Source organism: Adiantum capillus-veneris, chromosome 11 (assembly GCF_014529385.1).
Source record: "Adiantum capillus-veneris isolate H3 chromosome 11, ASM1452938v2, whole genome shotgun sequence".
In the NCBI taxonomy this organism is placed as follows: Eukaryota; Viridiplantae; Streptophyta; class Polypodiopsida; order Polypodiales; family Pteridaceae; genus Adiantum; species Adiantum capillus-veneris.
Window position 1 is genome coordinate 41,363,621 of NC_140941.1, and position 27,603 is coordinate 41,391,223.

General features: G+C 44.4%; 1 protein-coding gene across 1 annotated transcript; it reads right to left on the reverse strand.

Moving 5' to 3' along the window:
* On the reverse strand, positions 1 to 27,603 carry LOC147447150 (U2 small nuclear ribonucleoprotein B''-like). The gene is made up of 5 exons (XM_086523035.1): positions 27,425 to 27,603; positions 27,170 to 27,342; positions 759 to 852; positions 600 to 670; positions 1 to 505 (listed from the first exon to the last, which is right to left on the reverse strand). Exons 1-5 carry the CDS (start codon positions 27,495 to 27,497, stop codon positions 218 to 220), a joined length of 699 nt encoding a protein of 232 aa, XP_086379161.1. The 5' UTR covers positions 27,498 to 27,603; the 3' UTR covers positions 1 to 217.

Consider the following 27,603-nt stretch of genomic DNA (forward strand, 5'->3'; position numbering starts at 1 on the left):
TTTTCTTTTGCCCAACTACCTTGATTCTGACCATTAGAACATGCAAGTAAAACTGTGAATGGTTCATGTCACAACAGCAAACAAAGCAAGCTGCAAGACCAGCATGTGTTCTAAAAGACTACAACCTCAACAACAAGGACTATTCTTGCCGTTTTGCCATTGTGCACCACAGATCATGTCGATAAAACAAGCTTTCCAACAAGGTGTTCCTTTCACTCTACTTCTTGGCATATGTAATTTGCATAGGATTCTGGGGTGTAATTTTGAAATTCTGTAGGGCTGACAAGGCAGTGGTAGCCTGCATCTCATCTCCATACTCCACAAAAGCGATTCCCGGTTTGGCTTCGATCATGCGGACTTCCTTGAAACCTGGAAACTGTTGGAACAGCATTTGCAACATCATTGAGTTCGCTTCATGAGGTAGATTTTGGACAAAGAGTATACTGTTGGGAAGAGCAGGTGCTTCTGGAACAACAGGCTTAGGAGGCTGGAATTGTGATGGAGCCTATTAGATAAAACACCATCAAAATCACATTAGTACATGCAACAAAAATGAAGACCCTAAACAGTAACTGACCAACAAAACCAATCCCACTTACAGAAGCACCATATGAAGCTTGATGTGACGCATTGTGCCCATCTGCATGTTGCTCCTTCCGCTTTTTCTCAGCTGCAAAATCCACACAGACAAAGAAGCCATTAGCCATTGTGACCATACTTGACTGCACAGAAATGTACACAGTAAGTAAGAATTAAACCTCTTTCTTCTTGCTTTTTGCGGCGCTCTTTTGGTACAAATGTTCCATCTGCTTTTGCGATTGCATCAGACTTTGTTTTGGCATATTGTATTCTCTGAAATTCAATTTCTCTCTCTCTCTCTCTCTCTCTCTCTCTCTCTCTCTCTCTCTCTCTCTCTCATATTCATTAGAGCGGAGTTAGCGGCCCCCCCTATGGAGATACAGGCTCTTACCAGATCAGTCTCCTTTATGCACATCTTATGGGATACTACCAGATGGCAGAGACAGATATGCCAGATTGGCCCTAGAGTTCTCCAGACAATTAGCATTACAGGGGGACATCATCATGGTTCCAGATACATACAGTTCCAACTAGTAGCATTTCTAGGTTCATTTCAGTATCTCTTTTTTGTACTCAGACACGGACCAAATTCACAAGTTTGTAACGGATTGGTCTCATAGGTCATTTTGGCATTTTGCAGAAGTTAATATATCATTTCATTTCTCTGTGTAAGGTGCAGTGGAAATGAATGTTGAACTTTGCTCAAGATGAGTGCTCCAAACTGTGCTCAAGGGTGGTTCCCTTTACTTACGGAAGGGAGAGCCTTCCATTCCTTTAGTGAGAGAGTGCAAATGATCACAAACAAAGTGGTAAACACTGTGAATGAAGGTGCTGAGACTGAGAGATAGAGAGAGAAGAATACAACACCAGAATGTTGTCAGCCCTCCTCCAAGGGCCCCCCCCTCTCTATGGCGAGAGAGGTCTATGCTATTGATTGCCCAAATCTCATACAATGGCCTAAATGCAATGGACTTGCCGACAATGTCGACGACGATGAAGATGGCGACGAGGCGGCGGGCTGAAATCTGAAAACGCTGAAGGCTGAAACCTGCAACTCTTGTATCTGCTGAATTCTGACTCTGTATGTCGGTGACGACGACGCGACGACGATGCGCTGAAAACGCAGATGCTGAAGTCTGCGAATAGCGGGCTGAATCTGCAAACTCTGGCTGATTTGACCGTGCCGCGAGGATATGCTACGAGAAAGTGAGATCTGTGAGGTTTGGGGGCTGCGGTACGGAGTCTGACTGCTGAAAACGCAAAACCTTGATGCTCTATGCTGATCTATCGCCGGGAATCTGCAAAACGCTAGCTTGGGCTGCAATCTACAAAAACGCTTGGCATAGTTTGTTGTCTGCTGCAACGCCATGGCTGATCTGCAGTGTACAAAACGCCAGGGCTGATCAGCATCTGTTAAAAAATGCTAGGCTTCTTGATGGCTGAGAGAAGGTGAGATCTGCGAGGTTTGGGGGCTGCGGTACGGAGTTTGACTGCTGAAAACGCAAAACCTTGATGCTCTATGCTGATCTATCGCCCCGAATCTGCAAAACGCTAGCTTGGGCTGCAATCTACAAAAACGCTTGGCATAGTTTGTTGTCTGCTGCAACGCCATGGCTGATCTGCAGTGTACAAAACGCCAGGGCTGATCTGCATCTGTTTAAAAATGCTAGGCTTCTTGATGGCTGAAAACACTAGGGCTTTTGCTGGTCTTGCTGAGAAGGTGCCTGTGAGTTGGACTCCTGCTGCCTCTTCTGCCAAAAAGTGCTGGCGCTAGTTTTCTTATATATATCCTTAGACAAATTGCCCTACCCAGTTTCCCAACAAAGTCACTTAATAATAATAAGTGAAAAATGGCAAAAATAGGGAAAATGGGTTGTACTGATTGTAATCTGATGATCATGCTGTGTACAACCAGAGGAAATGCAACTACTCTTAAGTGTCTGGACATGCACGATATGCGAGCAAACTCACAAAGGTGCCAGAACACTTCTTAAGCTAAATGAACCCTTGTCATGAAGTAGCTTTTCTACACATAGGGTTAGATGTGCACGTGACATCCCCTCCTTTTTAAAGTGAGGTATTGGTACCGAACTGTATGGCGTCGAGGGAGATCGCCAACAACGTCTGGAATCCTGGGAAGGACTCTTTGTCACAAGACAGCACCATGTGCCAATAGAAAAAACAGACTGAACAACTTTAAGCACTTCAAATAACAATTGAACTGAAAGAGAGACCACACGCGACACGTAGTGGCGTAATTCCACCCCAAAGAGTATTGGCGTAATTCCACCCCAGAGAGTATTGGCCCCAAACCTTGGTGCCCCTTTCGGTATTTCTTTATATTGCATCAACACAGTACAAGCCGGAACTCCAGACTCTGCACCTTCTCCAGGAAGCATGCCAGAGAATGAGCCCTTCGCACATATTTAAAGGCCCTTGGCCTATGAAAAACAGTTTACATGAAAAGCTTTAAACTCAAAAGCTTCTGGTCCAAAAGCAATGCCAAAAAGCTGCCAACGTAATTTACGAAAATCCGTACAGTTGTCACATCAGCAGTCATCGCAAAACACGAAATTCCGTATAGCCTGCCACGTCATCAGTCAACGAAAAATCAAGGTTTTCCGTACAGCTACGCAATTTCCTTGTGTGTGTGTGTGTGTAGGCCCTGCTTTATTTCCTTTATGTCACTTGGGGACCCATCAGACGGGGTCCCCATAAGTTGGTAGGACTTCTTCTACTGTTACTTGTTCTTCTTAGGGTTTAGGCCCCTCGGCCGACATTTGTAAGTTGGTTCCATTCTTCAGGTCTTTGACACGTCAGCAGTTTGTGACATCTCTCTTTCTTGAAAGAGAGTAATCGTCCGCAATTACAGCATATCTGCAAAACAACTCAAGGTAGCTCAAAAAAATTCCGAGGGACAATCAGGTTGCTCTTTTTGTTAAGGAGTTAGCTTCTCCTTTCGGCTCTTTTGATCAAGGAATTGGCTTTTCCTTTCAGCCAGATCGGAACTTTTGATATTCCAGTGTAGTAAAATTAGCCATCACACCCAGTCCGCTCTGATCTTCCACGGGTGTCTGGATGCACTAAAATTACATACCCAGGCAATCTCATCCAATCAGGAATATTCAGTGGTTGGCACATCACAATGCAGCACAAATGCTCACATATGCATGTTACAAGACATAGAAACATAAAGCCGCCGATAAACACTCCCCCCCCCCCCAAATAACCATCCAGGTTCGGGCCATAAGCTATTCAACGACTCCCTCATCACTCCTCCCGCAATCGACGTCGGAGGCCGAAGATACCTCAAATAAATTCCAAAAGTCTTCGGAGGCCGAAGATACCTCAAATAAATTCCAGAAGTCTCTGGTTTGCTCTGTCTGCTCTTTTGTGGGACTGGAAGCTATTCAACGACTCCCTCATCACTCCTCCCGCAATCGACGTCGAAGGCCGAAGATACCTCAAATAAATTCCAAAAGTCTTCGGAGGCCGAAGATACCTCAAATAAATTCCAGAAGTCTCTGGTTTGCTCTGTCTGCTCTTTTGTGGGACTGGTATGCTTTCAGAAAAGCACACGCCTGATGCTCTAATACCACTGTCACAAGACGGGCACCACGTGCCAATAGAAAAGAACAGACTGAACAACTTTAAGCACTTCAAATAACAACTAAACTGAAAGAGAGAGACCACATGCAACACGGAGTGGCGGAATTCCACCCCAGAGAGTATTCGCCCCAACTCTTGGCGCCTCTTTCGGTATTTTTTTATATTGCATCAATACAGTACAAGCCGGAACTCCAAACTCTGTACCTTCTCCAAGAAGCATGCCAGAGAATGAGCCCTTAGCACATATTTAAAGGCCCTTAGCCTAAGAAAAGCAATGTACATGAAAAGCCTTCAAACTCAAAAGCTTTTGGTCCAAAAGCAATGCCAAAAAGCTGCCAGCATAATTTACGAAAATCCGTACAGTTGCCACGTCAACAGTCAACGCAAAACCCGAATTCCGTACAACCTGCCACATCATCAGTCAACGGAAAATCAGGGTACAGCCTGCCACGTCAACAGTCGGCGCAAAACCCGAATTCCGTCCATACAACTGCCACGTCATCAAATTCTACGCAATTTCCTTGTGTGTGTGTGTGTGGGGGGGGGGGGGGGGTCTCATCGGACGGAGTCCCCATAAGTTGGTATGACTTCTTCTTCTGTTACTTGTTCTTCTTAGGGTTTAGGCCCCTCGGCCGGCATCTCTAAGTTGGCTCCATTCTTCAGGGCATTGACACGTCAACAGTTTGTGACACTCTTCGCCGGCCCACTCTAATGCATGGATCGTGCGATACTTGAACTTCATAAAGGTCTGCAATGCTTGCTTTTTTGGGCCGCCCCGAAAGCGACACAAAGTCATCTAAGGCTGCTTCAATGATCCAATTGTGTCTATGGACGTAGGTCCACCTTCATCAAGAATCTTCGAGGAGGAAAATTCCAGAAACCACTTCCAACACAAAAACATGAACATACCTATTCCATGTAGAGTGACTGGAAAAAGACTATTCTTTCGAAAAAAATTGTGCATGCAATGCAAATAAACAAAGTGACGGAGTACCAAACAATTCATCAAGCACATGCAAACCGTAAGATCGAATCTTGACTTGCTGATCTAAATCTATTAATTGTGGCAAATCACAATGGAAATGGCGATGCTTGATGCTCAATCCTTCTTGTGCTCTTTCGGATACTGTGTCATGCCAAGGAAGAGACATGGAATGTGAATTCCTTGAATGCAAACATTTCATTTTTTCATGAGTAATACGCATACATCCGTGCTCATTCATGAGTGAATCATGTGCATCGTACAATACGCCATGCCTGTGGAAAGGGAACACGTAAAGACGGTGACGTAAATACAAGAAACCGTTACAAAGGTAACACTCGAATAATGCGTGCTGACTAATCATACAAACACAGAATACTTCCTGAGAGGGTTCTTTAGACCTTGACGCAAGGGCCAAGATCGGTTCTGCATGATTGATCGAATCTGCAATGAGGTTAGCTTCACTAGAAAAAGCATCAACTAAACCATCATCCTTGTGAACAATCACATCTTTATCATGCAAATCATCATGCTTATGAATAATCACATCTTTATCATGCAAATCATGTGTGTCGTGCTTTGGAGAAGACAAGACTGAGAGAGTCTCCTTCTCCTGATTCTTTCCAATCTTCGCCTACACATTAGAAATGAGAGATAAAGAATGAACGACTTCCTCTCCACGAATGACAATGGGAGAGTCACTTTTGGCATTGAAAGTAAAAGTATTGGTTGCCCAATCAATGAGAGGGTTATGATCACAAAACCATCAAATGCCTAAAAGCATATCATATCCTAAAAGAGAGATACTACAAATTTTCTGTGGAAGGACACTTGTTGAACCGTGAATAGTACATCAAGGCACTCTCATGTAATGAGAGAGTCCATACGGGGAGCGAAGCCCGACACCTCGAAAGGAGATGTCTTGCTAACCTCCAAGCGGACTCTTTCGACAAGAGAGTCACTTATCACATCATGCATACTACCTAGATCAAACAATATGACAAAACGCTAATCCTTTACATGACCATAACACTAAATGAGAGACTCATCAATGGGAGGATCATGAGAAACTTGGTTTACACTCGTTCTCATTTATGGCATTAACAGAGGATGTGGGTTCTATGGGTTCTTTAGATTCGATAGATTCAATCCTAGGACATGTTTTCTTTATATGACCCTTGACGTGACAATGAGAACATCGACCTTCCTTAGAATGAATGCTTTGTTCTCCTGACGTGATGTATCCTCCTAAAATTCCTTGTGCTGCTTTTTCATCTGGGGTGAGCTTAGGTTTAGCAATTGTGTTAGCTTTACCCTTAGATACATTTTATGAGTTCTTTTCTGAGAGACTAGAGGAAGATTCGTTAGAAGAGTTGCCATTCTTACCATGCTACTATTCTTACTGTTCCGAGGGTTCTGAGAAGTCTGAGAGGTACTTTGCGAAGTCTTGTTCTCCTTAGGCTTTCCCTTATTGAGCTTTATCTCCTGTGCGAGAGCAATTGCTACCGCCTTGTTGAGATCTACAGGTTGAGGACTTCAACATCAAACCTGATATAGTCATCCAACCAGAAAATAAAAGCCTCCTTGCGCTCATTATCCGATTTACGTAATTGGGTGCCAAGCTGCAAAACACGGTTAGAAAATGGCATAACTTGCAAACCATTTTGCTTGAGACTGCGCCAATCGTCCTTCAATCGTGCAAGGTACTGAGGTGGCATAAACCGCGGCTTCAGCTTGTCTTGAAAGTCGACTCAATTGAAGGAAAGGGGCGCGCCTTCGTCGGCTTCCTCTAGGTGCGCGGCCAACTGTGTCTCTTGCCATGCGTGGTACCAATTAATGGCATCATCAGGAAGGTACATGGCTGCAGTCAAAACCATGCCATTCTATGTCTTCTTAGTTGTCGCAAAAGAAGCATTAAATTGATACAACCAAGAATGAATAACACTAGCATCCATCTTACCGTCATACTTATTGAACGTGATCTTCTCTGTGACGGGAGTATTGGAGTTCGAGTTTCTCCCACTTGATGAACTACCAACATCTTTGACTGGCTCAGGTTTCGAGGTAAGTACCTGTAGGACTAACTCTTGCATGCGTTGGTCTCTCTCCATCTCACGCTATAACTCCAAGGCTGCTCGACTATCTTTGGCCGCCAAGCGCGCTTGCTCATGCTCACGCTCCAAGGCTACTCTTCTGTCTTCGGTCGCCAAGGGCGCTTGCTCGCGCTCAGACGCCAAGGCTAACCGTCTTTCTTCGCACTCGCGATCCAATTCTGCCTTTCTTTCTTCAATCGCCAAGCACGCTTGCTCGGGCTCACTCTTTAAGGCTGCCATTCTTTCTTCGCGTTCACGATCTAATTCTGCCTTTCTTTCTTTCCGCACGCGCTCCAAGGGGACGCGTTGCGCTTCTTGTTGTATTATCATATCCATCATCGTCTTGACCAAAGCCTCCATAGGATTTGGTGCAATTCTGGGCGTAGATGGGGAAGGGGGAGAGTCAGAAAAACCTCCTCGTGGGGAAAATTCTTCTTTGCCGCTTCCATGCTCATCACCTCTATGTGAAGTATCCATTCCGCTTCGGGTGACGACCATACATTGAAGTCTTGGGTTCTTAAGTCCACGAGGAACTTGGGTTCTTGTGGTTCTTGGGTTCTTGGTTCTTGAGGGTCTTGAGTTCTTGAGGTTCTTGAGGTTCTTCTTTAGCTTGCAATCTGTGTTAGAGAAGGATCTTCTCTTACCCGAGCTCTTCTCTTTCCCGCAGGCACCCTTGGCGGCCTTGCGCTCACACCAAGGTTGCTTTTTCCCACCTCACGTCGATTGGCTGGCCGCTAAGTGCACAGTCTGCTCTCAATGAGTGAAAAGAGAAACAAGGGGATGTTGGACAAGCCCTTCTTTCTTGGGTTTCCTATCACTCTTCAAAAACACGATTAGGAATCGACACGCCCAAGTGGACTTGGGTTACGTGCAACCGCAACAAGCAAAAAAAAATTATTGTGGTTCTTTCTGTGAGGGATACACAACACTGCCAAAGCTTTGATACCAATGTAAGGTGCAGCAGAAGTGAATGTTGAACTTTGCTCAAGATAAGTGCTCCGAACTATGCTCAAGGGTGGTTCCTTTTACTTACGGAAGGGAGAGCCTTCCGTTTCTTTAGTGAGAGTGTAAATGATCACAAACAAAGTGGTAAACACGGTGAATGAAGGTGCTGAGATTGAGAGATAAGAGAAAGAGAGGAATACAACACCAAAATGTTGTCAAACCCTCCTCCAAGGGCCCCCCTCTCTATGGCGAGCGAGGTCTATGATATTGATTGCACAAATCTCGTACAATGGTCTAAATGCAATGGACTTGCCGACGATGTCAACGACGACGAGGACGGCAACGAGACGGACTGAAACTTGAAAACGATAAGGGCTGAAATCTGCAAATCTTGTATCTGTTGAATTTTCACTCTATGTCGGTGACGACGGCGATGACGACGATGCGCTGAAAATGCAGATGCTGAAATCTGAGAATAGCGGGCTGAATCTGCAAACTCTGGCTGATCTGGCCGTGCGGCGAGGATCTGTTGCGGGAAGGTGAGATCTGCAAGGTTTGGGGACTGCGGTACGAAGTCTGACGGCTGAAAATGCAAAACGCTGATGCTCTATGCTGATCTATCGCCAGGAATCTACAAAACGCTAGCTTGGGCTACAATCTGCAAAAACGCTAGGCATGTTTTGTTGTCTGCTAAAACGCCATGGCTGATCAGGTGTACAAAACGCGAGGGCTGAGAAGGTGCCTGTGAGTTGGACTCCTGCTGCCTCTTCTGCCAGCAGTGTAACAGACTTGGACACTCCAAGTCAAGAATCAACCGCGACAGCACCAAATAACCACTTCAAAACAATTCACAGATCACAATAGATTTGCACTGGCCCGGCGGAGTTCCGTACCTAGAGATATTGGCCCCAAAGACTAGCGCCCCTTTCGGTATTTCTTTTTATATTAATCAGATCAAAGTACAAGAGAGCGGCTAGGGTTTCACTCTCAGACTCTGCGTCCAGATGCTCTGAGAAGTGAAGCCCTCACCACGTATTTAAAGGTACAAGGGATGCCCAAAAGCAGAGCCCCAAAAGCTTTTAAAAATAAAAAGCATCAGTTCTCTCTCTCTCTCTCTCTCTCTCTCTCTCTCTCTCTCTCTCTCTCTCTCTCTCTCTCTCTCTCTCTCTCTCTTAGAGAGTCTCTTTTTTTTTTTTAAGCGAGTTCTCTCTCTTTCTCATGGCATGGAGAAAAAGCAAGATTCGCGTCGCTCATCATTAAAAAAAAAATTATTTATTTATTTTTAAGCCTCCACGATTTCCGAAAATTAGGGTTTTTGGCAAAAATTAGGGTTTGCAGGAATTTTAGGGTTTCTGTTGTCCGTTACGTCATCACTTTGTGACATACCGCCCTCTTGAAAGCATTGTAATCTACCGCGATTACGCCTGCAAAACCGACAAAAGCCATAAACCGTCTTAGCAGACACTGACTGTTAGTACCTACGTACTAGGAACACACATCTAGCACATGTACAAAATCGACAGTCACATCACACGACATCACAGGACATCACATGACATTCAACATTCATTCGGATCTTAGACCATGATTTATTGGCAATGTAGCTAGCAATCACATCCAGGTCCAATCGGGACCTCATCGATGTCCGATTGACTAATCCCTATTGCAACCATGTCTATTCGAGATCAATCAAACCAAAACACTGCAGTCATTTCGTCTATCAGACTCACAAGAAGTCAAGAACAAATCAGTATCATTATCAGGAATTCCATTTCATAAAGTCATCCAACAGAATACTGTCAGCTCTCAGTATCCCTGAAGCTCAAAGAGACATCAGTGACTTTAGTATCAAAATCAAGGCATCTGTTGACAAAGGAGCGGAGTGACTCCCCTCTTGTGCATCCCACTGCACCAGATCTCCGGCCAAGCTGAGTTCTGGGTTCCGTTTGGAGTAGACTATGCTAAACCAAAACATCTAGGTAAAGTTTCACAATCCGAGGAGTATCTGCTAGGTCCTCCTCCTCCATCCACTTCACATCAAATGCAGGAAAGTTCTTGAACTTAACCAAGAACCGCCTTCGGACTTTACCTTTCTTCGTATCGTTATGTGCCAAAATCTATTCAGGAACAAGGATCTCCTCCTTTTCTTCCACTTCGGGTTTCTCATCAGGCATATCACCCTTAGCACGTTTCAAGAGACTCACATGCAATGCATTGTGAATCCTCCAAGTATCTGGCAGTTTCAATCGGAAGGAGACATCATTTATCTTGTCAATGATCTGGAAAGGTCCGTAGTATCGCATACTAAGCTTTGGAAAAAGCCCCTCCTTTCCCTTTTTCTTTCGTGGGCGTGCCTTCTCAAAATGTAAGAGCACCCAATCATCCTCCTTCAATTTCAAGTCGCGACGATGGCGATCCGCTGCCTTTTTCTGTCGTTCTTGAGACTCCTGCAAAGTCTCGCGAACCTTGGCAAAAGCCGTATCCAAATCTCGCGAATATTCATCCGCTTCCAATATCTAATCTTTCGTGCTCAGGAAGGATGGAACCTTCGCAGCACTTTCAACAATCTCACATGTTGTCTTCCCCGTCGAAGAGTGTATCGTGTTATTATAGGCAAATTCCACCAAAGGTAAGTTCTTTTCCCATTGAGTCTTCTGATCCGAGATACAAGACTTCAATAAATCTTAAACCACTGAATTGGCAATCTCAGATTGCCCGTCAGTCTGCAAGTGGAACGATGACGAGAACTGCAACCGCGTGCCAATGTTCTCCCAAATTGCCTTCCAAAACAAACTCATAAATTTGGTGTCTCTATCGGAGACAATCGTCTTAGACGTGCCATGTAATCAGAAAATCATCGTGGTCATTCTGTGTAATCGGGAGATCAAAAATGAAATCCATTTCAATACTTTCCCAGGGGTGGTGGGTATGGGTGAAGGGTGTAACAATCCCTGTGCCTTATGCCTGTCAAACTTGACCTTCTGGCCTACTGCGCACAACTCTTCCACGTCCTTTTTGAGTCACGGCCAAAAGAAGTATCTCTCTACCCCTTTCATGGTGGTAGCAATGCCGCGATGACCCGTAAAAGGTGGACAGTGGCATTCAGTCATAACCTTTTCCCTCAACGACTGTGTACCGCACAACATAGTCTTTTTCATCAAGTAGCCTTCCCGAAGGGAGTATCCAGCTATTGTCTCCCCATCCCGTATCCGTGTGAAAATATCTGCAAAATCTGTATCTGTGGCATACTGATCAACCATATCCTCGAAGCTCCTATGATGTATCGCGGAAATAGCCAGAACCAACGGTTTCCGAGACAAAGCATCTGCCACCACATTCTTCTGTCCCTCCACATGGACAATCTGGAAGTGGAACTATGACAAGATGTTCACCCACCGCATCTGCTTTTCCGAAAGCTGCTTCTGTGACAAGAAGTAGCGCAAACTCTGATGGTTTGTGAAGACAGTAAAATCCGCTCCGAGTAGGTAATGCCGCCACTGAGTAAGAGCATGGATAACCGCCAAAAACTCTCTCATAAATCTGTGTTGTCATCTCCGGCCTAGAGAACAAACGGCTCTCGTAAGCTATGACATGGCCTTCTTGCATCAAGACCATACCCAGACTACGACCACAAGCATCACAATATACTTCAAATGACTTCTGCAAGTCCGGCAAAGTCAAAATAGGTCCCGTAGTCAATTTCTCTTTCAATGTCCGAAAGGCAGTCACCTCTGTGGGTCCCCACGAAAAAGGTACTCCTTTCTGTGTCAAGGTATGCAAAGGGGAAGCAACCTCTGCAAACTTTCGTATGAACCGCCTGTAGTACGAACACAGTCCCAAGAAGCTTCTAACTTCATGGGCATTCCTCAAATCGGGCCAATCACGGATAGTCTCTATCTTGGCCGGGTCCATTTGCACTCCTGCTACTGACACAATGTGTCCCAAAAAGTGTATCTCTGGTAGAAAAAATTCACTTTTCTTTGCATTAATCACTAACGTGTAATCTCGTAATGCCTGAAAGACTTGAAGCAGATGATCTCTGTGTTCTATCTCATTCTTGGAGAAAACAATGATGTCGTCAAAGAAAGTGCCAACAAATAGCGTGTACTCTCGAAAAAATCATGTCCATCATCCGGTTAAATGTCGCAACAGCATTCGTTAAGCCAAAAGGCATCACCAAAAACTCAAATAACCCAAAAGTCGTCCGAAAAGCTGTCTTGTACACATCTCTCGGCACTATCCTGATCTGATGATATCCACTCTTCAAGTCAATCCTGCTAAAGCACGAGGATCCCTGTAACCTGTCGAGTATATCATCGATCCTAGGAATCGGAAATCTGTTCTTGATGGTGATTTCGTTGAGAGCACTATAATCGATGCACATTCTCCAGGATCCGTCTTTCTTCAAAACCAACAACACTGGAGAGCAATACGGTGAAGTACTTGGCTGGACAAGACCCTTTTCCAAGAGGTCTTTCACTTGGTTCATAATCTCTTCATTCTGTGCTCGGATCACACGGTAGGGTGGCCAGTTCGGTGACGTGCTTCCAGGTATCAGATCAATGGTATGATCTTCAAGCCCTTTGAAAAGCAATCGGCATGAGTGTGGAGAAAAATGTTGGCGTTCTTTAGATCAGGTCAAAACATATTCAACCTTTATCCATCGTTCAGTTCTCTCCCAAAAGAATGAGTAAGAAACTGAAGTTCATCAAGTACAATCTCTAAGCCCTTCATTTATCAAAGTCGCTTTCTCGGCCGGGTAGTCAACCACGGCGTAGTTCTTGTGGTACCAAGGGATCCTGAGTAGAACGTCACTCGCGTGCCCTGAACACCCCTGTCATTGCAAACGAAGTTTGCCAATGCTCGGTGTAATGGTAACATCCCATCCGGGTGCCAATCGAACTACCTCCGCCTGTGGCGTCAGTCTGTCAGGCGTAATTCCAAATCGAGCCGCCAATTCCAAGTGAAAAGAAGTTGGCCTTGGCTCCTTCAAAAGAGCTTCCTGATCCTTCACTTTGCCCCAGAAGCGGCAAAGTTTGTACTTTCATTCATTAGATTCGGTGCAGGTCCCACGCCATGTGGTACCAGTTCTGCTTTTCTATCTGCCTTTTCTACCACATTCCTCAGCTGCTCTCGAACTCTCAGGCGTGTCGTCGTCTTTATCATTCTGTTCTTTCTGTGCCTTTTTAGGACACTTGGCGGAGATATGTCCATGTTCCCCGCATCCAAAGCACTTCCCCTCCCTAATGAAGCGAGTCTGCTCCTAAGGAGTAAGCCTCGGTCGTGCATCCTTTTTCTCTGGGTTGCTCTTTCTTTTTCTACTTTCATTCCCAGAAGTTTGTCCGGTTCGTTGTGTCGTGACCTCATCTGTGGGGTAGGTCAGACTGCTAGAGTGAATTGCAAAGCCCCGCTTCGCATGACTCATCAACTCCTGAATAGAAGCTGACTTTTGTTCCAAGCAGTGGTCTCGGATCTCTATAGGTAGACCCAAGGTAAACCGCTCAATCTGTTCTCTAAACGAGATCTTCTTGAATGAAGAGGCGGGTAGAAAAGAGTTCCAGAATCTTTCACAGTAAGAATTCACTGTATCGCTCTTGGTCATCCGGAGATGGTTCCAAGCAACTCATATATCTCATTCATATTCTTACCTTAACCAAGAAGAAATAAAAAGCCTCTTAAATTTCAGCCATTTAACTAGCACAGTCTTGTTTAAAAGAAGCGTGGACCACCAAGTACGAGCATTCCTCTTAAAGTAAGAGGCACGTCTCTGAATCTTGGAGTGCTCTGAATAGCGTCCTCCCGCGAAAGCGATGTCAAACTGCTGTATAAAAGACAAAGCCTTCGAAGCATCTGAGTATCCTGAAAAAGTATCAAACTTGATCGAGTGGCCACCTTCCTTAAACTCTCGGACTTTCTTGCTTTTATCTTCGAGAAAGTCATACTGGTTGGCTTTGTAAAAATTCTTCTTGTTTGCATAAAAGTTTCCATTGTCAGAGTCTGAACTGTCCGTAGACGAGTCCTCTGTAGAAGTGTCACTCACTGGACGAGACTTAGACTTCCTTGCCTTTTTCTTGCCCTTTCCGACGCATTGTTTCTTGCTTCGCTTTTTGCTTTTCCTGTCTTCTTCGCTCGAGTCTGAAGAGCTAGAAGAACTGTCGAAAGAAGAAGAAGAAAAATTGGGTAGGTCTTCAAACTTGACGCGCTTCTTCAATTTCTTTTGCCTTGTCAAATGTCGACCGACGACCCAAATATGCCGGGAAGTCAGTGCCTTTCTTTTGCTTTTTGCCGTGCTTTTTGCCTTTCTTTTGCACGTCGAAAAGCTGAGCAATCCATGCATCAACCACGTTCTCCAGTTCCTTCTCCGTATATTTCTTGGAGGCAGAAGGTTTCTTGAGAGCGAGTTTCAGGAGTGGTGTTGTGGTTCTTTGCCACTCCATCTGTACCTCTTCCAAAGAGGTTTGGTTCATATATTTTGCCATCTTCGGGTCCTTGGCAAAATTGAGCATCATCTTTGTTGCATCGCCAATCAATTGACAACGCTCCATCTCTCTTTGCTCCACCTCAGTAGGCCGAGGCGGGCCATATGGCATACTCTCTGTCTGAATCTTCGTGGTGATCCCAGCCCGCATCTCCAGATGCAAAGGGAGTCGGCTGATCATTGCCTGAAGCAATAGGTGCCGCGGAAAAAAAATTCGGGGATCTGATTTCCCGTAGAAGAGAAATCGGCCGTGCTCTGATACCACTGTAACAGACTTGGACACTCCAAGTCAAGAATCAACCGCGATAGCACCAAATAACCACTTCAAAACAATTCACAGATCACAATAGATTTGCACTAGCAGAGTTCCGTGCCTAGAGATATTGGCCCCAAAGACTGGCGCCCCTTTCGGTATTTCCTTTTATATTAATCAGATCAAAGTACAAGAGAGTGGCTAGGGTTTCACTCTCAGACTCTGCGTCCAGATGCTCTGAGAAGTGAAGCAAGCCCTCACCACGTATTTAAAGGTACAAGGGATGCCCAAAAGCAGAGCCCCAAAAGCCTTTAAAAATAAAAAGCATCAGTTCTCTCTCTCTCTCTCTCTTAGAGAGTCTCTTTTTTTTTTTTTAAAGCAAGTTCTCTCTCTTTCTCATGGCATGGAGAAAAAGCAAGATTCGCGTCGCTCATCATTATAAAAAAAATATATTATTTTTTTTAGCCTCCGCAATTTCTGGAAATTAGGGTTTCTCGCAGAAATTAGGGTTTGCAGGAATTTTAGGGTTTCTGTTGTCCGCCATGTCATCACTTTGTGACAAGCAGGGTTGACACGTATGACGAGTACACGTACAAAGACGTGCGGTACTAATCGAACTAAAAAAAATTAGACGTACGGTGACGTAACGTACGATGCAAAAAAAAAATCATGCATCTTACACACTACAAGAGAGACTAAACCAAGAAGTTTTCAAACTCAGAAGTTAGAACATGATAGATCATATGAGTCATGAGCACTCATGACATAAACCTTAGTACTTAGTAGTAAATACTTGTAACTTAAGTCTTACAAGTTAAAACATGAAAGATCTGTCCATGGACATTATAAACGGTAATGTCTGAAGAACGAAGAATCATGATGATCTCTAAAGTGGTGGCGGTCATAGTAGATACGCTACGTCCCGTACGTCGAACGTGGACAACCCTATCTGCAAGAAAGTGCTAGCGCTAGTTTTCTTATATATATCCTTAGCCAAATTGCCCTACCCAGTTTCCCAGCAAAGTCATTTAATAATAATAAGTGAAAAATGGCAAAAATAGGGAAAATGGGTTCTATGCATTGTAAAATGCTCCTGATGGGTACTGATTGTAATCTATTGATCATGCTGTGTGCAACCAAAGTTAATGCAGCTACTCTAAGTGTTTGGACATGCACGGTTTGCGAACAGACTCACAAAGGTGCCAGAACACTTCCTAAGCTAATTGAACCCTTGTCATGAAGTAGCTTGTCCACGTACACATAGGGTTAGATGTGCACGTCTCTCTCTCTCTCTCTCTCTCTCTCTCTCTCTCTCTCTCTCTCTCTCTCTCTCTCTCTCTCTCTCTCTCAAGTGTGGTGGATTGGTTATGCCATTTTCCTCTTGAATAAGAGGTCTTGAGTTCAACTCTCCTCGTCGGCTAGATCTTTAAGGTCTCTTGGGATAGTTTCCTACGACGTTAAAACTCTCTTCTTCTTCTCTATATATATATATATATATATATATATATATATATATATATATATATAAAACTAAAAAGTGGGGCTTGACCCTTTGCATTACATAAAAATCGACCATCGGTCCATATACAAGAAACATGGGAAAAACCCGGACGGATGTACAATGAGATCAAGGAGAAAATTCCCATAACAAACTACAGGAAACATCTAGGGAAGTAGATACTTTAACCAAGTAGTTAAGTGTAGCTATCTAGATAGTGATCAAGCCTACACAAATCTGCCCAAAGCTCTGTCCACCTCAGGCGCTGTAGCAAAAACTACCAAGTCCAGTCTTGTTTATATGACTAATATAAAGCATCCACTGTAACAACCTCCTGAAGCAGCTCAAAAAAAATCAAGGGACTAAGAAACCCCTAGGCCGTGCCTCCAAAATCATCCGCATCCATTCTAGCATTTCCTGAATGAACTCCAAAAAAGGATGCGGATCTACGGCACAACCAGACAGTAAGAGAGGGAAGGAGGACCCACTCACTGTCCACCTCAAAAGCCAAGGAGACCGACCAAGATGCACATCTCTCTAACCAAACCAACTTCCCTAAGGCTTCTCCGAACTAACTCTCAAACAAATCTGAAAATTGCATGATACCATAAGGTGATTGGATTCAACCGTTGTCTGCTCCTATAAGATATCATAGACACCCTCCCTTGTCCAAAAGCAATCACCATGTATAACCTGTATTCTAAATCTGATCACGGGGGCTCTCTCTAGGACGAGGGAAATGTGACGTTCCTGATAACTATAAGAAGAGAATGTCTACACATAGTGGCCCACTCCTCCAAGAAACATCTCAAGATCTCCATTGACCAACCGCAAGCAAAGAACTGAAGTGGCAAGAGGGACATTTGTTGGAGATGCAAAGCCTACTAAATAGTCGAAAGCCTCTGCAAACTGCGAAGACTCACTCTCCTACTCCCCCTAAACAAAGCCTGCTCATCTCCTCCCACTAAGAGTCTTCTATGTCTTGTTTCTGAGTTCACTTTAAGTTTCGTAAGTCTTAATCATGAGTTTAAGTACTTAATTAAGAATTAGTACCTAGAATCCTCACAGTGTCTCCTATGAATGCTCAGGTTTATCATGCACATGACATACACATCACCAAGGGTGATGTCATTGACGCTTTGTTGTCTATGAGTGATGGCTTGTTCCAGTCCTAGATAGCAAACTCAGGTGCCTCTTTTCACGTGACTCCATCTCGGGAGTGTTTTTCCACTTTTGATGCAGGCAGTTATAGTAAAGTTTATCTTGGAAATAATTATGCTTGCACCATTGATGGAATAGGCACTATTCATTTGGCCCTTGATAATGGCCAAGAGCTTATTTTGCATGATGTTAGATATGTTCCTGGCATCAAGAAGAATCTGCTCTCTGTTGGACAGCTTGATATGCATGGTTATAACACCATTTTCAGTGGTAGTTCTTGGAAGCTTACAAAAGATGCTATGCAAATTGTGAAGGGCACAAAGAAGGGGACACTCTATTTCTTTCATTGCAAACCCTTGCCAGGCAAGTTTGTTGCTATAGGAGAGATTGTGTCTCACTTGGACCTTTGGCACAAAAGGTTAGGCCATATGAGCCAGAACGTGTAACAAACTACTGATGTATCAAAGCCTAAAGAATGGAGCCAACTTACAGATGTGGCCGAGGGGCCTAAACCCTAAGAAGAACAAGTAACAGAAGAAGTCCTACCAACTTATGGGGACCCCGTTCGATGGGGCCCCAAGTGACATAAAGGAAGAAAATAAAGCAGGATCCGGACACACGCAAAAGCTGATGACGTGGCAGATTTTGAAAATTGCGCTTGCATGATGACGTGGCAAGCTGTATGGATTTCCGCGTTTTGTGCTGGCTGATGACGTGGCAGGCTGTACGGATTTTCGTAAATTGCGCTAACAGCTTTTTGGCTTTGCTTTTGGACCAGAAGCTTTTGAGTTTGAAGGCTTTTTACCGTAACTGCTTTTTAGGCCAAGGGCCTTTAAATATGAGGTTAGGGCTCATTCTTTGGCATGCTTCCTGGAGAAGGTGCAGAGTCTGGAGTACCGGCTTGTACTTTGATGATGCAATATAAAGAAATACCGAAAGGGGAGCCAAGGTTTGGGGCCAATACTCTCTGGGGTGGAATTCCACCACTCCGTGTCGCGTGTCGTCTCTCTCTCTTTCGGTTCAGTTGTTATTGAAGTGCTAAAGGTTTGTTCAGTCTGTTCTTCTCTATTCGCACGTGGTGCCCGCCTTGTGACAGTGGTATCAGAGCATCAAGCGTGTGCTTTTCTGAAAGCATACCAGTCCTACAAGAGAGGAGACAGAGCTTTTTGGAATTTTATTCGAGGTATCTTCGCCCTCCGCAACTCCGTGTCGCGTGTCGTCTCTCTCTCTTTCAGTTCAGTTGTTATTGAAGTGCTAAAAGTCTGTTCAATCTGTTCTTTTCTATTGGCACGTGGTTCCCGCCTTGTGACAATGGTATCAAAGCATCAGGCATGTGCTTTTCTGAAAGCATACCGGTCCTACAAAAGAGCAGACAGAGCTTTTTGGAATTATATTCAAGGTATCTTCGCCCGCCTTGTGACAGTGGTATCAGAGCATCAGGCATGTGCTTTTCTGAAAGCATACCGGTCCTACAAAAGGGCAGACAGAGCCTTTTGAAATTTTATTCAAGGTATCTTCGCCCGCCTTGTGACAGTGGTATCAGAGCATCAGGCGTGTGCTTTTCTGAAAGCATACCGGTCCTACAAAAGAGCAGACAGAGCTTTTTGGAATTTTATTCAAGGTATCTTCGCCCGCCTTGTGACAGTGGTATCAAAGCATCAGGCGTGTGCTTTTCTGAAAGCATACCGGTCCTACAAAAGAGCAGACAGAGCTTTTTGGAATTTTATTCAAGGTATCTTCGCCCGCCTTGTGACACTGGTATCAGAGCATCAGGCGTGTGCTTTTCTGAAAGCATACCGGTCCTACAAAAGAGCAGACATAGCTTTTTGGAATTTTATTCAAGGTATCTTCGCCCGCCTTGTGACAGTGGTATCAGAGCATCAGGCGTGTGCTTTTCTGAAAGCATATCGGTCCTACAAAAGAGCAGACATAGCTTTTTGGAATTTTATTCAAGGTATCTTCGCCCCCCAACCCGGACTTATTAGCCACCCCCACCCTTACTTCATCGCGCATCGAGCACGCTCCCGTCTTCGCCGCTTATGTCTTACAGGGCATAAGCCAATTAAGATCACTTGCAAGAGAAGGATCCAGATTTGTTTCAAGTCACTGTTTTTCTCAGAAGCAGTGCCATGCAGATGTTGATGTCTATAGCTACCAAGCCGCACACTTCCAAGTACTTGGCAAGCTTTCAAGAAAAAGAAAAATTGTCCGAAGTCATATGGTTTCTGACATCTTCCTTCGGAGTGCAACTTCTAGCAGAGTGGGGAATCCTGAAATGCTTGCCATGGAAACCCAAGCAGATTATATCTTGAAATTTCTCGACATCTCTCAATAGATGTCTCTTCACGAATAGATGACCTTGGAGGTTTAGTGCGATTGCTATCTTGAAATTACCATCGCCGCCAAAGCAACACTGTTTGTCCAAGAGCTGACGGACCATGCTGTGCTCAGCTACGACCTCATGGAAGGAACCTAACCCTAATTTTTGGTGCAGGTTTCAAGATAAAAAATCGATCGACTTTTCGAGCTCGATTGATGTCAAGATTGCTTTTTAAGTTTGAGTTCTATTTGATCTTGTTTGGTGATCCTGTTTGGAATTTGTTTGAAATGAATGGTGGTGCTGATTTGAATTGTTTGACTTTGGTTTGATATTGGTTTCAATAATTGGTCAGTTTACTCCCGGGTAGAGAAGTGAGAAATACTGTTTTGGTATTGTTTGAACCTCGGAACGACGCAAGCCGATGCTTGGGGAGCGTTTCATTGTATGTTTGAAACCTCGGAACGACGCAAGCCGATGCCTAGGAAGCGTTTCGCTGTATGTTTGAAAACCTCGGAACGACACAGGCCCATGCCTGGGGAGCGTTCCGTTGTATGTTAGAAAATCTCCGAACGACGCAGACCGATGCCTGGGGAGCGTTTGGTTGTATGCTTGAACCTCCAAGCAACGCAGACTCCGGTCTAGGAAGCGTTTAGTTGTACAGTCCTCTGATCTCATGGCCCGAACCTTTTTAGGTTATTTGCGGGGGGGGTGACGAGGTAGTCGTTGAGTAGCTTCATACCGCAGACCGTTTGTCTCGAGGGAGTGCTCAGCGGCGCTGTTTGTTGTGTCTTGTAACATGCATATGTAAGCATTTGTGTTGCATTGTGATGTGCCAATTACTGAATATTCCTGATTGGATGAGATTGCGTGGGTATGCAATTTTAGTGCATCAAGACACCCGTGGAAGATCAGTACGGTCTGGGTGTAATGGCAAATTTTACTACGCCGGAATATCAAGAGTTCCGATCTGGACGAAAGGAGAAGCTAACTCCTTGATCAAAACCTTCGAAAGGAGAAGCTAACTCCTTGATCAAAAGAGCAGAAAGGAGAAGCTAACTCCTTGATCAAAACAACCGAAAAGAGAAGCTAACTCCTTGATCAAAACAGCAGAAAGGAGAAGCTAACTCCTTAATAAAAAGAGCAAATTGATTGTCCCTCAGAATGTCCTCGGAATGACCCTCGGAAATTTTTGAGTTAACTTGAGTTGTTTTGCAGATATGCTGTGATCGCGCACGATTACTCTCTTTCAAGAAGGGGAGATGTAACAAACTGCTGACGTATCAAAGCCTAAATAATGGAGCCAACTTACAGATGTGGCCGAGGGGCCTAAACCCTAAGAAGAACAAGTAACAGAAGAAGTCCTACCAACTTATGGGGACCCCATTCGATGGGGCCCCAAGTGACATAAAGGAAGAAAATAAAGCACGATCCGGACACGCGCAAAAACTCATGACGTGGCAGATTTCCGAAAATTGCGCTGACATGATGACGTGGCAGGTTGTACGAATTTCCACGTTTTGCGCTGGCTGATGACGTGGCAGGCTGTACGGATTTTCGTAGATTGCGCTGGCAGCTTTTTGGGCTTTGCTTTTGGACCAGAAGCTTTTGAGTTTGAAGGCTTTTTACTGTAACTGCTTTTTAGGCCAAGGGCCTTTAAATATGAGGTTAGGGCTCATTCTCTGGCATGCTTCCTGGAGAAGGTGCAGAGTCTGGAGTAGCCGCTTGTACTTTGATTATGCAATATAAAGAAATACCGAAAGGGGCGCCAAGGTTTGGGGCCAATACTATTTGGGGTGGAATTCCGCCACTTTGTGTCGCGTGTCGTCTCTCTTACAGTTCAGTTATTATTGAAGTGCTAAAAGTCTGTTCAGTCTGTTCTTTTCTATTGGCACGTGGTGCCCGCCTTGTGACAGAAAGGACTTGATCTTCTTTACTCTCGTGTTGATACTAAGGGCTTAAAGCTTGATTTTTGTAGTCAATGCCAATATGGAAAGCAAGTGAGAAATTCTTATTACTCTAGTGTCTCACAAATCTGATTGTCTTGATCTGATGTGTGTAGCATGCTTGTAAAGAGTATGGGTAGTGAGACCTTTTTATGACGTTAAGCATAGAAGGTGAATCACAATAGCAAACACTTCTACTCGAAAATATATATATATATATATATATATATATATATATATATATATATATATATATATATATATATATATAGAGAGAGAGAGAGAGAGAGAGAGAGAAACCAAACATGAGATTTGGGTTCAGTCGAACATATTTTGGGAGGCGCATAATGAGCTAGGCAACAAAAATTGTTGTATTTGTCTCAAGAAAAGTACATTGAAGAAGTACTTAGCAGGTTTAATATGGCTAATGCTAAGCCTCTGAGTGTGCCATTACAGCCACATGTAAAGTTGAAACTTGAGTGTAAGTGATTGCTCGAAAACTGATGATGCAACCAATGCTATGAGGAGAATACCTTATGCTTCAGCTTGTGGCTCTCTCATGTATGTTATGGTTACCACTGGAACCGGCCCGTAGGGCGGTAGACTTTGGCTTTCACCCAAGACTTTACTTGAACTTTAGGACACAACTTCACAATTAAACATGTAATTGGAATTAACACTTCAAATGAACACGGCCTAGAAGCGCAGATGCCGACAACATGTTGGCCCCAAAGACTGGCGCCCCTCTCGGTATTTCTTTTTTCTTATCAAAAAGGGAGTAAAACCTGCGATTTCGTACGAGCTGTCCCGCATAATCCGGGCTGAAAAGGACCTTCTTTGGCCTGATTTCGGTAGCATAATTGTACTAAAAAACTTCACAGACAAAATCCCCACGCAATGGATGACTTTCGCGGCGCATACGGACACTTTACAAAAACTGGCAAGAATCTGCAGCACGGAGAATTCTCTGTTTTCTGTCCTGAAATTGCGCCAGATCACCTACTTAAGGATCCCCTCGCTTCCCAAGACCTCCTAGGGGGTATTAGGGACCGATTAGGGCCAAAACCCTGAACCTGCAAATTTACACAACAAGTTGTAATCCGCGAGCCGAAGGCATCCATAGCGAGCCCTCGTACTCCTGCACCAGTTGGGCTACTCGCCCTTTGAATCAAACGAGATTCTCGCGAGAAATCTCTCCGAATTCACTTGTACTTGTGGGGATTAGCAATTAGCTAATCCAGTACTTGGATAAGAGGCTCTTGCCTCGGCATACGCACAAGAATCCACATAATTGTACATACAGATGAGTAGCCCTCGAGCGGGGCATCACGATTCTGTATTCAAAAGGGGAGAGAGGTGCGCGAGAGCGGAATCATCGCGATACATAGTGCAAGGGAGAAGGCAAGCTTTCCATTAAAGCTTCATCACTTGCACCAACTACTCACACACACTCTATAGGTCACTTATGAGTCAAATCAGCCTCCTCTCATTTTGGGTGCCCCCTCTTTAGCTGAACTTGGCAAAATCATCTGGAGCCGCCAAGTGTCCCTTATGCCTCTTTTGAGTTAATTTCCTAGTGTCCACCACCTTATAAGTGAGAGAGGGGCCTAAATAACTTTGAACTGAACCTAGACATACTTTTATTGCTCGGATTCCAGTGCCAGTCTGCCAGACCAACTCATGGCGACAAGGCCTTCCCGTCTGCGGGTGAGACTCTCGGCCATCGGCCGTTCCACACTGCCACACAATGTTCGGACGTTTGTGACTTCAAAAGAGGGTCCCAAGAATTAAATAAAAATCAAGGAAAAGAAACTAACAACTAAGGTTAGTGGTTGCCACAGCCTCGTGGCGGCCACTACCTAGCATTGCTTATTCAGTGGAAGTCGTGAGCAGGTTTATGTCTAATCCTGGCAGAGCACATTGGGATGTTGTTAAGTCCATAATGAGGTGTACTTGAAAGGGACCAAAAGCAAATGCTGTGTTATGGAAAGGTCCATTAAAACTGGGGATATTGTGATTCTGACATGGCAGGTGATGTTGATACCGCAAGTCAACTAGTGGGTACATTTATACCTTGGCAGGTGGTGTTATATTATGGTGCTCTAAGCTTCAAAGAATAGTCGCACTCTCACTATTGAGGCTGAATATATGTCAGTCACTGAGGCTTCCAAAGAAGCCAAATGGTTAGCCCACCTGGTCAGTGAGCTTGGATTGCCTGATGACACACTTGTGCTTGGATGTGATAGCCAAAGTGCAGTTTGTTTGGCTAAAAATGCCATGTTTCATGCGCGTACCAAACACATTGATATGTTGTACCATTTTATCAAACAGATGCTCGATGATGGTTTGGTCTCATTGATCAAAATTAGCACGCATAAAAACCTTGCAGATGCTCTTACCAAAAATCTGTCAAAGGCACAACATGGGCATTGCCTACAGATAGTGGGAGTTGCATAGCTTAAAGGTGACTCTTTGGGCGTTTAAGTGGGAGGTTGTTGGGGGTAAATGTCCAAAGGTCACTCCCGATCTCCTCCGGACCATTTCCAACGCGTAGCTTTGCTCGAGAGCTCCGTAGATATATTTTTAGCCCACCATTTCGGGCTTGTATAGGCATTGGGCCACTTGGACTAACTCCCTCCTTCGGGCTGTTTTTAGCACGTAGCTATGCTCAAGAGCTTTGCAGATATATTTTCTGTATATTTTTAGCCCACCCATTTGGGCCTGTACACGCATTACACTTCATTTCTTAGCCTTTGGGCCACTTAGACTATTTTTAAAGGTTTCACAAATGGCATAATTTAATAAAAGAGTCCCAAAAACCTCATCACTTGAGTTTTTGGACTTCTAAAAACATACGTAGCCTCTTCTCCTACAACCAGCGCTTCCTCTTTCTCTCCCTCTGCACTCCACTTGCACGCACACACACCGTCGCCCAAACTCACCCAACCTAGGTTCACGAACGTCCTCTTCATTCATCCTCTTTCACGCTCTAGCAAAGTTCCTCGCCGAAAATTTGTCTAAATCTCAATGTTTTCTTTAGTTCCCGCATCGCGTTTCAACTTTTCTTCACCTTCCCGCAGAGAGGTGTTGTTTCTATCAGATTCTTCGCGAGAATCCATGTGTGATGCAGAGGGATCAAATCCTAGGTAGAGGAAGAATCTTTCTTAGCTTTGACACCACTGTTACAGACTTGGATACTCCAAGCAAGAAATCACTAGAAACATACGAACAAAAACTACAAAATCACTGAACTTTGACGCGCGGGGGGGGGGGGAGAGAGAGAGAGAGAGAGAGAGAGAGAGAGAGAGAGAGAGAGAGAGTCGAACGACACGGCAGAGTTCTGTCCCCAGATGCACTGGTTCCAAAGACTGGCGCCCCTTCTAGTATTTCTTCATTATTGCTCGATGCAACAGTACAACTCCAGAGGATCCTTTGCTCTCAGACTCTGCGTCCAAATGCTTTGCAGAGTGAGGCCCTCCGGTCCTTATAAACACAGTACAAGGGATGCCCAAAAGCAGAGCTCCAAAAGTACTTCATCCAAAAGCACTAACCTCAAAAGCATTTGCTCACCAAAAGCTAGCATGGAAAACTACCAAATGGCAAAAACAACCAACGTAAAGGGCAAAAATCCGTACATCCTGTCACGTAGCACAAACAACGCAAAATGCAAAAAATCCGTACAACCCTGCCACGTCAACGTCCGTACGATCTGCCACATCACCATGTCAACGCGATTTACGAAATCATTCTCAGAGTTCAAGCTTTTGGTTTTAGGGTTTAAGGCCCCTCAGCCAGTGCTCCATAAGTTGGGTGATAGCTAGGATTAAAAATCCAACCTTCTCTTTAATTTTAAGCCCTTCGCCCAAAACTTCTACAAGTTCTTTCCACGATCGATTTCTCCTTGACCTCTCGGCCACCTTCCTTCCAGTTGGGCACACCAGGTTATCACTTTGTGACATCATCACCCAAATCACCCTTTTCCATTGCACCTTTGATATAATATCAGAGCCACGACATGCTCTTGAGTTGGCTCGGTGATCAATGTAAGTATTTGGTGCTGAACTTTTGCGACGAAAAGCGACAGTTTGGCATTGTCCTACTAAGTTTCACCCACCTGGGGCTGTTTTTGGCTATAGTGGGCTGATTTGAAGGTTTCCCTTCATCCATCCTTTCCTAGCTTCATCATCTGCCCAAGTTTTCTCCAACAATGTCGAGGGGTGATGATTCTGAATTTAAATGGACACAAGTAAATTACGAGTGTAGAGAACAACAGCTGCAAAAATAGGCCACTTGAACGATTAGAGGTCAAAAACTCTACCGACGGATCTTTAACATCAGACTCTATCCTCTCCGCCAAAAGGCACAATCGAGTGGCTTCATATATTCTCACCACAAAGAGCTATATCCATTCCAAAGAAGACGTCTTTAGCCACTTGCATGGAGATCTTCACAACAGAAGTTGATGAAAAAACACCACAAAAACTTGCATAGAAATCTTCAAAGTCCAACAAGTCGATGACAAGAAAGCTTGCATACGGACTTTTAACTAGACATGACAAGACTCCCAGAAGAAGAGACCCCTCAACCACCAACCATACCACAACTATTAACAACAATCAAAGAACTCCAAAAACAAGGGAAGAAAACAGAAAAAAATGCACCGACACCACGACACATGCATGCATAAAAAGACACCAAACAATCCACCACGCAAAAGGCTCCACACACAAAGGAAAAAAACCACACATTAAAGCATAGATACAAGCAGTCATAGTGTCCATGAAGTTTTCAAATAGGTTTCAGACGTTTTGGGATGTCCGAAACACCATCCAAGAGGTTCCATAAAAGACTACAAAATAGATGTATTATGTACTACAAAACTCAAAATTCCATTGAAACTTTAACTTCAAATAGAATAGATGGAAAGCACACAAGCAAAAATAATCATTTCCTCAATTGTGATACAGGTTTCATGGCAACAATGAAAGAAAGAACATGTGTATGTGCAACAAAAAGAACGAGTGTCAAGTTCTCAAAGGAGGGGAGGGAGCATGCACCTCCACGCACACAAAGCCCTTTCTATCACCCAAGTGTGGTAGATTGGTTATGCCATTTCCTACTTAAATAACATGTCTTGAGTTCAACTCCTCGTCGGCTAGATATTTAAGGTCTCTTGGGATAGCTTCCTACGACGTTAAAGCTCTCTTCTCCTCCTCCTCCTCCTCCCCCTCCCTCCCTCCCTCCCTCCCTCTCTCTCTCCCTCACACACACACACACACACACACACACGTGACACAAAGGAAACTACCATAGACTTGTCATAAAAAGGAAAATCTTGCATCTGCCGGAGAGCATTGGTTGCTGACGTCACATCATCAAAGACCACCCACGCTTGACCCCTCAGCTTCAGAGTTTTGCTCGCAACAATGTCCACAATCTTCCCGAACTGGGAAAAAACAGCATAAAGGGATTTCTTCAACTCTGCAAAAGCAGAATAGTAACCCTAGAATGAGACGCACCGAACCAGCTGCGAGAAAACCCAAACGTGAACAGAGAAAGGTACCGTCTTTCTTGATTTTCTCGTTGAGATTGTTGATGTAGATGGTTTGGCTGGGCGGGACGTCTCCTTGCAACATCTTGCAGTCTCTGCAGCTGCTACGTTACGCCGCAAGGATTTCTCGTTGTTAAAAGCAAGCAAGGCTGTTAAAAGTCGAGGTTAGAAATACATACAATGAGAGATGA

Excerpts from the sequence above, each read along its gene's own strand:
- LOC147447150 (XM_086523035.1), bottom strand. The coding sequence starts at position 27,497 with ATGTTGCAAGGAGACGTCCCGCCCAGCCAAACCATCTACATCAACAAT. Across the intron at positions 27,343-27,424 it reads CGAGAAAATCAAGAAAGACG|AGTTGAAGAAATCCCTTTAT; the intron begins GTACCTTTCTCT and ends CTGCTTTTGCAG. Across the intron at positions 506-599 it reads AAGCTTCATATGGTGCTTCT|GCTCCATCACAATTCCAGCC; the intron begins GTAAGTGGGATT and ends TTTATCTAATAG.